This window comes from Halictus rubicundus, chromosome 8 (genome assembly GCF_050948215.1).
Source record: "Halictus rubicundus isolate RS-2024b chromosome 8, iyHalRubi1_principal, whole genome shotgun sequence".
Taxonomy (NCBI): Eukaryota; Metazoa; Arthropoda; class Insecta; order Hymenoptera; family Halictidae; genus Halictus; species Halictus rubicundus.
The window spans coordinates 5689482-5706573 of NC_135156.1; the positions used below are offsets into that span (position 1 = coordinate 5689482).

Sequence of the window (17092 nt, forward strand, 5' to 3'; positions counted from 1 at the left end):
AAGGAAACTTTCAGTTCCTTGGAAAGTCAGGCTCTTAAATCCCACAGGGATGATCGAGGAAATCGTATAGTAAACCATTTAGGAAACTTTTCCGCACCTTATAAAATGTTTAATTTAACCTCGAAATGACAGTTAATGTAACAAGTGTATAAATTAATTCGAGACTTTTCCTTCATGAATTTGTTGTTCATTTACACGTAAGCAAAATATATCATTAAAAATAGTCCCCATCATTTGCTATGTTTAGCGCATTTTAAAAGTAACATTTTACCCTTAAGGGACGATAAGGGCCGATCTGGCTTACACCGATCTGAACTCAAATCATGTAAGATATTAAAAGTCGAACAGACTTAATTTTTAAACTTCTGCATTTAAAATGTATCTTAATTCAACATCGAGGTCACAAACATCTTTATAAATATGATCTTCCTAAAGATATAATGCTGTTATCCGTAAGGTAATTTTTCTTATAACTTATGATACAATTTCATTTTCCATTACATTAATTTATGATTATATAATTTAAAGTTTTTTAAATTTAAATATCACCCCAATAAAATAATATTAATCAAATTTTTTATAAATAAATAATTAAAAAATTTAATTAATCTATAAAATTCTATAGGGTCTTATCGTCCCTTTTTTTTCTCTTAAGTTAAACGTTTGGCAACCTTTCCCTCTGTATGGTTCAACCGGAAGACTCCATTTCACAGAATATCCTGGTAGGAACCATGACTGTGTTTTCAGCATAGAACATTGTGTTCTTAGCTACATGTACAGCGTTCCTACTATAGTCCTTTTTCACCTGAAGGAAGAAACAAATCTTCTTGGCGCGAACGATATCTCCGGGCCATTTGCAGAAGCAATGTCTGAGATAATGCGACATTTTAGCATTCCAACGAAACTAAATTGTTGCATCAAAGGAATACCCGTTGGTTTACGGTATCCTCTATCAAAGAACATGATTTAGTATATATTTTATATTCATGAGACTGTATTCTGAGATAAATTATGTATCCGGGGTAAACCATATAACGTGATCATCGTAAGTTATTCTGTTATTAGGATCGATTGAAATTTTCATCAATAATATTTTCAATCGAGATATTTTCAGCCGTTTTTCACTTTTTTAGAAGGAAATGCACAATGTTTTTATGCCCGTCTCTTAGTTGATGTTAAAACGGATTCATTATGTACTACAAAATACTGTTTTTCTATTTACGATTGAAAGAAACAGTAAAGAAATTTAACAGAATATGTACTATGTGTTATACAGTACAACCTAAAATTTATGGTAACACATAAACAAGTACGATTAGCCTTCTAATTTTTTATATAATCTTTACGTTTTCTGGCAAAATGGATACACTATTATTAACCTTAAGGTTTTCAGGTTTGTAGATCATTACCCAAAAGTTACATATGCCCATCTAGATTGCTCAAGTGCCATACTATGTTGTGAAAGAAGATATGGTAACTACTCACGTCCTTCGAGCTATCTACCTCCACCAAAAAATTGCAACTCTCATAAATCCCCTCCCCTTTTACAGCACACTCGAGGATAACGCCTACCGAGGTCTATTTCATTTTTTCTTTTCGTATTTTCACCCAAACCACTCAACACGCCGAATCTCTCCCTGAAGAACCCTTCCGCAGCAAAGCGTACCAATATTTAGTTTAACCCTAGACTTTCACAAATATTCACAAATATATTTGAACTCTGTCTACTCAACAACGAAAACATTTACCTTATAAAAAAAAGGATACACCAAATGTAACAGCTTTAATTAGTATTGCATTTATCAATTGAAATACTTGTTGTATCATCTGATATTGCAATATTCAAATGTTCCAATCATCATGTTTACAAAAATTTAGTTACAAGAATTTTGATATTTATAGAACTAGAACTAAAAATCTGTTTAAAGCTACATTGGCTAAATAATTTTTATATCATTGAACTGGATTCTATAATTTTACTATTACCATAAATGAATATCACTCACCTGTTCGACCCATAGGTTCGTTGTCATGATCTGATTCTTCAAGTTCTATAACAAAGATATATTTTGTTAATATTTTATTCTCATCATTTTGTTAAGTTATGTACATTGATACGAAGACTAATTTTGAACTGTAATTATTTTTCCTATAAAAGAATTAACATGAAACTTTGTATAAAATATAGACTGTGAATTTTATACAGGGTAGGACGGAAATCGTAGTACAACCCGGGCGGGGGGAGATTCTGTATCAAAAAGTAAGAAAGATATTTGGTATAACATTTTTTCATCCGGAGCTTCGTTTTCGAGAAAACCGAATTTGAAAATGCCGCGAGTACGCGCGCCATTAGATAGGCGTCGTCCGACACGTCTGACTATGGCCAACCAATTCTACTTGCTGCATATACTAAAACGCGCGAACCCGACGGATCTTTAAACTCGATTTTCTCGAAAACGACTGGTGAAACGAAAAAATACTATTCCCTGTATTCGATTTAGTTTTATATGTCGAATCACCCCCCTCCCGGTTTTTCTACGATTTCCGCCTCACCATACAAAATAAGCAGGTGAAATTTAAATAGTAGAGAAACGAAAAGAATTGAATAGTACTGATACATTACTTTCAACATATTAAAGTAAATTTTCTGAAGAATAAAATTCCATTTAGCACCTTTCTCTTGCAATTGATGCATTTTTATTTTACACGCAGTCTAAATACAAAAATGTATAAATGCCTTGCTTCAGACGTTTCATACTACTAATAAACGCGAAGGACGTCTAAGCATCGCATTTTCTAGTTTTCCATCGTCTCCAATTTATACAGAAATTGTCCCCTCAATATCGTCGTGTATTTTCCGTGAAAAAACTGCACAAGCGCATTATTGAATTCTTCCGATATTTGATCTGATATTAGAATCGATGTCTAATAAAAGCTCAAGGAGCGAGAATATGAAATTCTTGCTTATTGGTGTACTGTACACACATGTACCGTAAATATCGGTGTTCTGTATATTGCTATTCTCGAATAAACCCAACTGAGCGGTCAATTACTCGGTTATAAATTTCCTCCCTTGTGATCGAGCGGACTACAAGCAGGCGTTCGAACAAGAAATTTTTGTTTCTCCCGTTTTTATTTTCATTATTTCGACGGCAGAGAGCAATTCGCATATACAGGGATCGAAAGTTTGAGCCGAAGTCTAGATTCTAGACCGAGCTTCGTTCGTGAATTATTCATTCTTTGGATCGGCGTTCGCGAAACATTTGGGAACGGCTAATTTAAATCCAGTGCCGTGCAAGTTTTAATGAGTTTGGTATTCGTTCTTTCTGAACTGAAGAACGAAACTGTGTGACAGCTGTGAAATGTAAATGTCTCAAAGGTATTCAACTACCAAGAAAAATAAGGATAGAATTCAATGGCTGAACTTCTTGATTAAGGCTAGCATTTCTCTACATTAATATCGTTGCTGATTTTTTGGCTTTGCAAACTTTAGTAACGATGCTGTGTTATACGTAAATGTGGGAAAGCTGAATGTCGATTAACTACCTTCCCAGTTTCCTGACATTTCACTGCCAAAGCACTTGATCAATGCTTAACATTTTACAATTTTCACATTTTCTTTAACAATTAAGCTTAAAACTACCGAATGACAAATATTGAAAGAACTTTACAAAATGAACGTATACTATTTCATAAACTCCCTCTAACTTTTTAGTTTGTGGAGTCAATTGATTTCGCGAATGGGTGGAATATTGTAAGTTGATCACACTTTGTAGGTCATCTCCAAACTTTTAGTTATAACGTTCTTTTGTCCTGTGACATTTTCGTGTCTACTAGTTCCTGCAGTATTTGAAGTGTCATAGTGACAAAGATGAACAGCTGAGTCAGGTGGATAAATACGTGTTCTCGATTTCACAGCTGAGTCCCAGCATCGGCCTTCTTAATTAAATATGTTCCACCGATATTAAACCAAGCACATCTGTTCGTCACAAGTGTGTCTGACGTTTCGAAGGGAAGCTGCGAGACATGGACAAATACAGTAAAATTGGATTGGTAAACTATACTATTCCATCAATTCATCATTTACTGTTCAATGACACAAAGCGATTAGTATCTGCAGCGTTAAAAACTACGCGAACAAGTTTCTGAATCAACACCCTATGAAAACGCAACACCCTATTCTTATTTTATTATTCATTATTTGCTATAACGACCAACCTTTAACGTTCCCAATCTCAGTGATTATCTAAATACCCAAAGCAATATTGCGGTTGTTCTCGTATTTTTTAAAGCTGTAGATTTTTGTTGTAAAATATAATTATTACCCATATGTAATGTAAACTTAAAGTTCTGTAATGTAATTACATAATGTGGTCGGTAATGGCATAGATGTTAATACATCCCTTACAAATTAATATATTTTGTATATAAAATATATAAAAAAAAAACCGGTGACCATTTTTTATGTTGAAATGATAGTATACGCGCGCAAAGAATTTATTATTCATTGGTAATCCGGAGGAATTAACCGAAATTACGTTACTTTGTAAGATTCGGTTAATTGTGTAGGACATGTGCTATTCACTGGACATATTCCCTTCGTTGCGTCGCTCACCGAATACCATTTCTATTGGAGCGTAATGCGATTATCGAAGCTATGTGTCGTGCTTAAAATAGTTCCGCGATTTTGATCGATCTCACGAATCTCATTGTCGCCAATTGCTTGACGAGGCTTAACGACCTATGATTGATCGACTGGTCTCAGTTATTTGGAGATTATCATTCCATTTTGAAGGATGATGATATTTCGACCAGAACGAAGCAAATTCCTCACAAAGCAATGCGTATTAACAAATAAATGAGGAATTACCCAACCTAAAAAATAAGCTAAGTCTAAGTTGTACTACTTTTTTTTTAAGTAATTGTCGTAGTTTAAATAACGACAATTTTCCGAGAATTGAAAATTTAGTGGACTTTTTGAATCCAGTGTACATTTCACTATTATACAATTTTGTTATACGGGCAAGTAACAAACACAAATATACTTCGGCTTATACTATTGGTTACGATACATCGCGTATTACCGATAATGGTCTAGGAAGACAATGTTGGATTCATCTCGTACCTCCTCAGCGTCCCAATTTTATGGGTGCAGCCCATGTCACAGCATATCACAAAAAGTTTATAACTCAATTTTATAGTTTCTCTTTTATGGGCACGTTTGCAAACTGGCTTTCTTTCACTATACAGATTTATTCATGTATGACACGTTGTTCGATCGCAGAAGTGATAACAAAGTTGTTGTTAAAGTAGTCGTAAGTCGTTACTGCTGTGAATAATGTGAGTAAATGTGGTTGCACATCTAATAACTAAATGTTTCATATCGACATAATTTTTACTACTTATACATTTAGTAGACTTTTTTACTGCTGTTTAAAATTTCTCCTTTCACGTTAGAAAAGAGAACATTCTTTCATATCAGAAACTATCCATAATAAATATAAAACAATTCTATGCCAAAAATGGGAAATTGTATCGGAAATAACTCTTCAACTGAATTATTTTATTACTTTTTCAGCTATTCTTATTGTTAGTACAATTTATGCACACGAAGTATTCATCAAACTATAGTTACTTTTACAAACTTTTTAATAAATATTTTGAGAGTGACGTATCTAGCGTTTAGAAACATACTTTTAAATTTTTGTTTCACACCATGCCAGGACGTACAGGATGTTCCACTTTAGTTTCGCACGCATTTATTTCCTAAACCATAGCTCGCTTCAAAAAATGTTTCAAATAAAACCTGCCCCATTTCTGAGGGGATGTCTTAGGACGGTCATAAATCTTCTGTAGGTGGACGTGCCTCTGAGATTTTAGTACGTTCTTATTTCGGTAGGTGTGTAGTCTCTTCTATGACGAATTTATTGACCCACAATATCCTGACCTTTGCAGGTCATACAAGGTCATTTATTACCGATGGAAACTTAATTTTTTTTTTTTTTGGAAATGTTCTTGAATTTACCATATTTTTGTCTCCTTCAGAGCCATTAAAACAAAAGATTCTTGACGCCAGGTGTCTCGAAAGGTGTTGTCCTCAGCGACGATCATCAAACTCGTGTAACCATTTAAAATATAGTCTATCGATTTGGTTGGCAACAACATGAGCGAGTTCCAGTGTCCGGTTGTTTCACCGATTATTTATCGTTGAGGTCTAGGAAAAAAACGGAAAGTATTTAAAGCGCGTTAATCTACGAACAATGCCGGAATATCGGAGAACGGCGATTTATCGGCGGCGCCATTTGGACGCCGCATCAAAAGTCTATTACTCGTGGACACCGGCAACGGCACCGGGAGAGTGCAATGAACCCGCCGCTTTTGCATCCTGATCCGCGTTTTATTGAGAACCGGCTGCCGAATAATTACGAGAAAACTGCGACCGTATTGATCTGACCTAGCTCCTTCTACATCTGACATGAATTTACCGCTCGCTGTCGAATAAAAATACGATAAAGTTTCGAATGTTTGAAATAACCGAAAGGGAGAGAGAGAGAGAGAGAAAATTCTTCGCCCTCCTCACTCATTTCAATTTGCGACATTGTTCTACGTATACGGATGATGTCCTCCGCGTTTCGCAAACTGAAACAGAATGCTTAGACCACGTGTTGTAGTTGGACATGTATCGTACAGACAAAAATAATCTTAAAATTGTGATTATAACAAATATGTAGTTGAACAAACTAAAGATAACACTGCAATGCATTTGATAAAGGGGTAGTGTAAGTATCAGAATGCTTAGTGCCAAGTATTGCATTGTAATTGGCTACGATTTCAACGGTGAAATCACCGTATAAGAAAAAGAGTAAAAGGTTCACATAAAAATATATCTGATATAACTTTGTACCTAAGTTACAGGCGTTTTTACGTTGCACTTTTTATGTTTTTTTCTGTTGTACTTTAGTTGAAGCGTTCGGTTTACAACACAGAAGTAGATAACGTTGAGGTATTCCGGCTGCATACTGAAGAGGTTTGCCAGCAAACTCGAAGAGGAACCTAACCGAGACCTAGCAATTTTGAACGAGTGAGGAGATTTATGATGAGACGTTTAGAAGCTTTCATTTGAAACAAAAACGCGCACCGTAGTATTTCATCGCTGCGATTCACTATAATTTCGTTGGAACACCTACATCACTAAAATTGCGAAGTGCACAGCTAGCAGAGCAGGTTAAAATACAAATTTACAGTTTGCAGATATTTTTGTAATGAAATTTACAATAGGAGCTAGTGAAATCTGTTAACTTTGATATACATAGTAACACTAAAGTCAATGTTCAAGAAATTCATTTATTATGTTAAATTATTCAGAAACTTCTATGCGAGATACCATAATTTGTAAAAGCATATTGCAGTGTAGACATTTTATGCTAACTTTGAGATTCTGTTATCATAAAATTACAAATTCTTTCATCGTCAGATTTTAGTGTACAATTTTAGTTCCGCTTTAACAAAATCCATGTATATGTTGCGTTGCAACATTTGAAATCTTGTACGAGTCGCTACCAGCATTATGTTCGAATTATACAGGGTGTCTTCAAATATCCTTCGTAATCATGCACATATGTGTAAGTTTGTAACGGTGAGTATTACACACGGCATTCTGGTGTTACGAGAACAAGGGATTCATAGAATTACTATTTTGACTACAACGATGTGTCTCATAACGGTAAAATGGCGGTAGTCCCGCAACAACGTGCTTGGTACGCTATGGAGTTTGTAGAATCAGTGTTGCGAGTGTCCAGCGCACCTTTCGACAGAAGATTCATTATATAGCGTCCAGCAACAAGACGATTGTGTGGACCTGAGACATTGTTGAAAACCATGGTTGATACTTCAATCACTCGAGGTAAATGTATTATTATGTCACACTTGAATTTCGTGCTGAAAACGTAACGACATTTATACCACGCCCTATCTACTCACTATGTATCTAGTCACTATTTATACCACGCCCAGAAAGTGAAACGCAAACGTCTTGGTACAATTAAAAATTCGATAGTTTGTTCTATATTTCATTATACAAATATTCATTCATTCATTACAATTTCATTGTAAACTATATTAATATTTCAAGTACTGTTCGATATTTTAGATTCTATTCGGTTTAAATAAAATGGTATTTTGAATCAGATGTAGAATTTCGACAAAGTATTTTCATTTTAACAAACTGAACTACAAAATAAAATATACGTATGTCTTCTTAAAAAATCTTCAAATAAATCTTTTAATAAATTTATGCTTCATCTTACATAGTTAATAATGAATGAATGAATTCTTGTGTAGATTACATGGACGATTAGACACAGATTAAGTTTTCATAATTAACCATTAGATGCAAACATCTCTGATTTGTTACCAACTCGATCTGATTTATGCTGTTACTTCGATTACACGGCCAGTCTCGGAAATTCCGGCATGTTTCCCTTGTAATATACCACCTGGGCCACATCGCACACAATTACACAATTGACAATAGAATTTCTACGCTATCATGCCCATTTGATTTGCCTAACCTAAGCATTGTTAATTAATTCTGCAAAAGCAATGTGTTCCCAAGCTTCGAAAAGTGTCTCATCGATATCGCAATGTTTAGGAAATCGATTAGCAATTGTGTTGATTCACCTGATGAAATTCAGATCCAATGTGGTATTGCTTAGACAGTTTGATACTATTGGAATTCATTTTCAAACCGAGGCTGGCGATTGCAAACTTGAATTTGAAAGTGCACTTAAACGGTGCCACTTGAGGTTGAAATTATTGATTAAAACTTCAATCCACGAGGAGAAACTTTACATTGAATTTGAACTTGAACATTAAGTACATAATTTCGACGGAAATCTAACATACATGCAACTTAATTTCGTTAGAATTTTCATCTGATTCAATATCGCCAGCGTCACTGGTTTTTAACAACAATCACTTAGATCAACAAAAGGCATATTTTTAAGTTCTCATTATATCAGCTAAAAAAGTTAAAAGTCCTTTACTTTTTTCTGTGCAATTTCGACCAATACCAATGTTTAAATAATTTCGTTACATATTATCTACTAAAGTAATCTTTCTCACGTATGTCGAATGTTAAAATTCGTTTTTGAAAGGTGTGCGAACAACTTTCATCCACCACTGTAAATTATTAATTTGTCCTAAACGAAGAGTGACGGGAAATTCTTAGTCGCGAGGAGAGTATGTAACAGTTACGTTACCTAAACGTAACACGAGTAATAAATAACTGCCCGCCTCCTCGTTCTTTGGCCGCCGATACGAAATTTGATGCATTGCTTGCTCTAGAGCAGGAAATACGAGCTACGGAAATCCCAAGAGGGCCTCAGCGCCGAGAGAACCCTTTCATGTGAGTGGATTTTTCCGGATTGTCTCAACCGGTTTAACTTTTTCAACGACCAACTTTTATTCTTAACCTCGGACTATTGTTCAAGCACAGTCAGGCTTAAAGTGATTACACTTGAAATCTAACTGAAATTCAATTGGTTTCGATAGAAATGTATAATGAAGTCATAAGATTTGAGAATTGAATGAAATTATCAATTTAAATATCGATCGAGAGTGAACAATGACGTAACATGGAAATTTTTAGTCAGTATTTGTCATCTGCTAGGAAACCAATTAGAGTAGTAATAGTATTAGAACAATTCTGGAACAATTAACTGTCCCGAATAAATAAAAGAACGACCAATAATTTAATAGCTATAACAATTGTACTTCAGTTCTGTGAAATGCTATTATGTATTCGTACAATATTCGTCAATGATAAACAGGTATTGGGAATATTAACTTATAGGACATAGAGCTCGACGATAACGATATCGGTGTACACTCATCCCTGAATTTATGCGGTGCTTTTTATGTGCGGCTGTTTTCACTCGTAAATAATACCCCTGTACACACAGTACCTTCCAATCGCAATCTCATTTTACGCGATCAGCAACTACGTCTTTTTGTGGTGTTTATTGAAATTATCGTACACATGCCACGCAAAACAGGCCACCTAATTATCCTCTGTAACTGCGATAATACGAAAATCTTTCGCATGAAGTACGCATATGTACATACATGCATAGTTTTACACGGTAAACAAGGTGGAAAAAGAATGTCTCTGCAAAATTGAAAATTCCACAGGTCGAAACGTTTCAGAAAGCTTTGTTTTGTAGTTATAATGACATTTTATTACAACCCTTTAATTACTTTACGTATTTGTAGGAAATTCCGCTCATAGCATTTTAAAGAGGATAAGCTCATCCAAGATCTTAAAGAATCATTCTTATTATTAATTCGGGTGTTCCTTACTTGTTGCCAACACACGGAATGAAAACTTTCCCACGCAATTCTGAGACAAGAAGACGAAATGAATCAAACGAATAAAGAAATTAAACAATTTATATTTAAGGATATGAATTGGTGCAAATAAAAGCACTTATTCCCTGAAGAATTAGTTTCCGTACTTGTTCCTATTATGAAGCATTGATCGTGGCGAATGATATGTATGAAATTCAATTTCACGTCGAACGAAAACCGGAACACAGAAAACATATCGATGCAATTTAGCCGGCTCTGTGAAATATGTGGCATAACTCCGTTGCATAAATTGGCAATACGGGTGTTCTATCTACGAATAAATTTTAAACGTGTACCACCTAGTATGGGTAGGATAATGTAAAAAGGGCAGAATTCGTCGTAGTGGGTGTCCGGTAAGGTAGGAAACGATATTAGTATGATAAACAAATTTTTTTCGAGTCACCACAGAACCTTTTGGGAAACATGTTTTTAATTGTAAAATGAACCTATTTACCAAATTTCAGCTGAATCGGATTTGACTGATTTTCGGAACTTTAGCCGAAGGCCCTTGAAAATCGATTTTTTATCTGTATACTGCGGATTTTATGAACCTATAACAAAAAATGAATAGGAGAAATAAAAAATTGAGAGGATATTTAACGAGTTTAAGCATATTATTACATTATATTCGACTCATTAAAATTAACAAAAGAACGAATACATTTTTATTTAACTTCTGTTCCCTACAATTGTCTTAGAGAGCTTCTATTTTGAAAAAATCGCGGTCTACGTAGGTAATAGTAAGTAAATTGAACTGATTGGACGTTATCCAAAAATTACAGTTCGCTAAGAACGTTATTCCGAAATTTGAATATTCGTCATTGGAATCGGATTAAACGTTAATTAAAATTCGAGATCTGATTGAAAACATGGCGGAAATTGGCTAGCCCGTTTTTTAAAATTATCAACGCGATCATTCCCATTATAATTCTCAAAATTATTCCGTACTACCGTGAAGCTAAATTTTATAGTGACTTACATTTCGACATTGTCAAAATGTCGAATCTGTTACTAATTTCAGTTCGGCTTATATAAACGTTGCCACGGACAAGAGAGAAATTCGTAAGAACTAAAACGATCGCAAAGAAATGCTGATAAACCATGAAATTACTAACGGGAAAAACCTCGGAAGCCAACGTGATTAGTCCTTGTGGATTTAGGATATATACTGTGACAGTTACGTCTAGGGGATTTTGAAACCATGTCAACATGATTACGGCCAAGCAGGGGTTCGTGGCAAACAATTATCGCATTGGATTGCTTCGGTACATGAATTAACCCTAGTGTAACGGATGCCGTCAATTAGATTCGATTGTTGCCTAAGACTTTCGGATGACAATATACTTGTATATATAAAGAAGAAGAATTTTCACATACACTACTAGTTGTAAATAGTAGATTTTTAATAAATCCTCTTGGGAATACAACATCCAAAGTTGATCGCTCCTAGGACGCTTTAATTCAGACTACCCCTCGACATATTAATATCGGATGATTGATTAAAATTGTGGATCTAGTGGTATACGATGATTTATTTTACACGATTTACGTCACGCACGATTGATGTAGGAGACTCTACGTAAATGATAATAGAGCATCATATATATGTATATATACACCGTTCATAATATTCTTTCTTTGACTGCTTACAAAGAATTGTCGTCTCGATTGATTACCAATTTGTGTCTATACGATCCTTTGTATACTCGTGTGAAACAGTCCGAATGTTCGTGTTGGCTGTTTGCAAGGCTTTTCGGAACTGGTCAACCGATTCTTCCACGCGGTTCACATCGCGGGACCGACAAAGGAAGTCTCGCGAATTACTATCCCCAGCGATTAGTGTTTGATCGCACAAGTCAAGCGTGAAAGATAAATATGCGAGATGTATTTCTAAAAAATGCGACGTTATAAATGCAACGTAAATTGTTGATTTCGACTGTGAAACAAAAATGGGTGAAGTATTATCTGTTGACATTTTATGCAACTATTTCCGAGGAGTGTACAAGGGATCTGAGAATCAGTCAGACTGATCCTTGAGGGTGTCTCGCAGAGGTCGCGGTTTATGTCAGTATTGTTCTAGGAATTAAGCAGTGCCTCGCAGTATACCGAAACCTAATCGAGTTAGGCTCGGATGATTCGCTTTTGAAACAATGTACCAATTTTTTCCGCAACGTGAATAGAGACTTGCGTGAAGAATAGGAATTGTATCTTGGAAGGGAATACAACAGAAGTTATTGTGTGTCTCGACTATATTCTTTTGGAAACACGTGCCTCTTTATTGTTCGTTTATCGTCAGTAGTTTCTAATATCGCAATATATTGGGCACGATGTCCGTGTTAGGCCAGCTCATCCTGCGTCCCAGTTTGAGCCACGTATCCGTATCCCAGTTTTAGCCGGATTTCCCCTAAATAAAAATTGAGCTATTTTACTAAACGTCAAAGCCGAACCAGAGGCGCCTGCACGTGAGATTAGCGGCGAAAGGAAATTGATCACTGCACCGTTTCAGAAGAGACTCGCAAAAAGCTCTAGGCCGTTGGAGATTGTGCACTCAGGTGTTTGTGGTCCTATGAGTATAAAATCTGCTCGAGCGCATATTGAATTCCGCGCTCAATCGCATATTCGGCGGGCGCCAGCATCGCTTCGCTTCTCGTTTGCGGCTTCGTTTATATCGATACATCGATGCAAGGGACGTCGACCTCATCAACGGATTTTGCAATCGAACGGATCACCGCCAAACCCACTCGAACACCATCCCGTGACTAGTGTATATTATAACGAGCTTGTATATTCTCTAGTTAACCCCGTTCGTTAAACACTCTTTGTTTCGCGCGCCAAGCAATGCGCTATATAACGAAAGCCCGCTCGTCAGCCTTCACCTCCAATTATTTTAATCATTTATTATACAATTTCAGCTATCGACGACCTGATTACTCGATAAAATCCAGCCGTCACGTTCTAACCGATTTCATCGATCTAGATCGGTGTTTCCCAACCTTTTTGGTGTAAATACTTGTTCGATTACTATAAAATTGCTATGGTGAAAATGCGAAGAAGAAAAATGAATTTTCTAAATTTCGTTTCATATAGACCAAAATCTTTACATTTCAATAAATTAAGTTTGTGCATAGAAAATACGTATAACTAGTACAATTAAAATCAATTTAGTAGCATTCTATAAATCCTTTCATAATATGTAGAAGTCTCCAGGTCCGGGGTTAACAATGTTAATATTCAGAGTAGCGATCGAAGCACTTGAACATCGGGTTGGCAACGTACGCGCGTGCGCGCCCCTTAGTGTCTATTTAAAAAAATCCGCGTAAAATCGATATTTCAATTTCAGCTGCGTAAATTGGTGAAATTAGCGGGGGCGAATCGTGTAAATACAAATTCCTGTGGCGCGTATCGTCGCCACTGACAGAAAGGAAATACGGGTGTGTACCCACGAAAATTCACCGACAGGAATTCGTTACCGATTCATAGCGTATGACATTTTCCGATTTTCCCGTAAACGAAAGGCTCCGCGTCACGCCGCTCGCCCGACGCGTTCTGCATTATTCATACGCGTTGCTTGGACCGCGCTGCAAAAGCGGAGCAGCGTCGCGACGCCGACGACTCGCACCGCGAGAGCGTCGCGTCCGTATCTGCAAGTGTAAAAGGGGGATCATCTCATTATGCGTCTGCTGCTGAGCTTGCGACTTTTACCAAGCCTGTTACGCTCCTCCGACGATTTCATATCGTTTGATGCAATCGTGCCGCATCCGGTGCCTGCGATCGTAAGTTTATCAGATTGTTCCGAACCTCGTAAAAATATTGCAAATTTGCCCGAGCTACAGCCCCACCAAAACAGTATTGCCACTATAAATATCCGATTTTCGAAAAATCCTCGATACCTGTACTGTTATTATTCTGTGAAAAAGAATCGTACCGCAATAAACCTGTGCATAGTTTAAAGCTTGTGGCCTCTGTTGACGCAATTCATTGTTTATTTCTGTTTTAATCCACTGCCGTATCGCTGTGCACGTTTGCCTCAATTGAGGCAAAACTGTTCCCACCATAGCTCCTACTACCCCCTTTCAGTAAGCTCCGTTACCATGGAGAAAGGACGCGAGTACCTACGAAGACAGGGCCGCCGGATTATGAGGTTAATGTCCTATCTATTTAATAATAACAACAAAAACAAATGCATTGGAGATATTAGAGTTTTACGATCGATTGGGGGTTGGTTGAAAATCATACCCTATTTGTTAAATGTTGAGTATGCATCGTATTCTTGATTATGTGTTGAGTTGGCAAATAAGTTCGTTCGGTCTTTTAGAGTGGAATAAAACACAATTTTGTTGATACGCAAGATAAATTTTAATCGATTATATATTGGCAATCTTTATCGACGACCTCTTGCCATCTTTCCACCAACTTCATTATACCGCGTTCGTAAAACGTCTGGGGCTTATCGGCGAAAAACCAATCCAGGTGGTTTTTAACGGCCTCTTCATCCCTGAAGGTTTTCCCGTTCATAGAGTTCTGTAGCGACCGGAACAAATGATAATCAGAAGGTGCTAGATCCGGCGAATACGCAGGATAAGGCAAAACATCCCAGCCAAGCCTAATCAATTTATTTCGAGTGGAATAAATCGCAAATGGATATGCGTGTGGTCAAGTTAGCCTCGGTTAATTGGTGCGGCACCCAAACATTAAGCCGAGAAACGTAACCCAGCTCGCGCAAATAGTTTTCTACGCTTGTGTGGGATATATTTCATGTCGTAGCAATCTCTCGTACCGATTGGGATGGATCTACTCGTTGGATTAGATAAATTTCCAGAACGGAGTTTGGCATACCACTTTTGGCATACGCGTTCTGTTAAGGCATCATCTCCATACACACGGCATATCTTTTTATGAGCATCCGCAGCCCGATTGCCTTTTTTAAAATAATAGAGCAAAATGTGTCGATAATGCACGATATTTATTTCCATGTTCACAGCTAGGCAGCACACACAATATTGAGGTTAACCTAACCAAACACAGCACAACATAAACAGTGAAACATAACCTTTCAAATGTGCATTCGATTTGCACGATAGCGCTGACAAAAGAAAAGCAAATCCGAATGAAACTTACACTGGAACAAAAACCGAACGAACTTATTTGCCAACCCAATATTATTCTTTTGTGAATAAGTCCTACTTTTTAAGAGTTCTTGTTATTGCGGTGTGCCAGGGTTATTTGATTTGAGAGTGGGGCAAGAAGGCAGTCTAGTCTTCTTTGACGCGTTCGAGTGCTATCACGTTACACCGTCGAGATACCTTTGGTGTTGACACTTGACAGTAAGTACCAATATTTCCATGATTTTCAAACTTCAATCAAATTCTCTGTTAAAGATAATAATCCTAATGTAAAATATTAATTTGACTTCATCATTTACTTTTATCATTTCAACTATTATTTTTTGGATACAGTATTGTTAAAGCATTATAAGACGCCATGCACGCTAGTTTGTATGTGAATGATGCGCACGCATCTGTGTGTTCTGTTCGTTGGTTCTTGTAACGCCACACGTACTACGAGTGTGTCTCCTACTTTATGTTAATTAAATATAGTTAAGTTAATAAAGCAGAGTTTGTTAAGCTTGGTTTATATAATAAACGTTTATCGGTATTACTTTATTCAATAAGTATACTATATATAATAATAATACCAATATTAACCCTTAGCACTCGAATGGTGCCTGTAAGGCACCACTAAAAATTGCTGTATCATTATTCAAAATATTTTTTACATTATTAAATTTATTTGTATTTAATAAATTACTAAACATTGCATTATTGTAAGAGCAAATTGTGCCATTTTTGTATGTGTAACATGACAAAAAACATATAGATGGGAAATATTCAAGATCAGAAGAAATGCTTCGTTTTGGAATTAAAATAGCTTCGAGTGCAAAGAGTTAAATAATAATATACTTTTAAAAAACGTACCAAATCTTTACATATTACTTACCATTAAATTCAGTGTATGATTTTGATGAAATTTTAGTGACATGTAGTTTTGGAAAAATATTTGACACGTATTCTTTATCAGCCATCATTCATGTTGGAAGGGTGAAAACAGCTCTTGAAGTTGGGTAAAAGCAGTGAAAATTAACAACATTGAGAGGCTGTTTTCGCTCTTTCAACGTGAATTATGGCCGAAAAAATACGTGTCAAATATTTTTCCGAAAACTAGCTCTCACTAAAATTTCATGAAAATAGGTTGTCTAGATTTTGATATATCCTCGGGGAAGATAAACAAGTGATTTTTGATAAACAAGTGATCTATAAAAGTTAAAATGTGCATAATATTTCGGGAACGAGCAAAAACATTTGACTTATATATTATCGTACACAAGCTGTTTACTTTGAAAGTTTTGAAAAATATTATTTCGCCAGCTTCACCGAAGGTCTTAATATTTACTCGTGACTGCGCGTTTTTTCGCAAGCTCATATACATGTAACACCGCGCATACGCATACGCATACGGACACATCTTTTCACGTGTTCGCTCTAGAAAAATCACTCGGTCCGCCCACTGGAAGTTTACCGTACGAATTGGAACTCTGTATGTATGTCGGGTGCGTTGAAAACTTATATTGCTGAAACAGATCGTTGGAATCGCAGACAGGTCGCGACATTCACTGGGACTCGCGTGC

At 36.2% G+C, this 17092-nt stretch overlaps 1 protein-coding gene across 1 annotated transcript in view; it reads right to left on the reverse strand.

Annotated features, from left to right (window-relative positions):
• Nachralpha4 (nicotinic acetylcholine receptor alpha4) overlaps positions 1-17092 on the reverse strand; it is a 192867-nt gene that overhangs the window by 114686 nt on the left and 61089 nt on the right. Inside the window, exon 3 of the mRNA XM_076792275.1 lies at positions 2007-2051. Within this exon, the coding sequence (XP_076648390.1) occupies positions 2007-2051 (45 nt within the window). The remainder of the gene's footprint in view (positions 1-2006; positions 2052-17092) is intronic.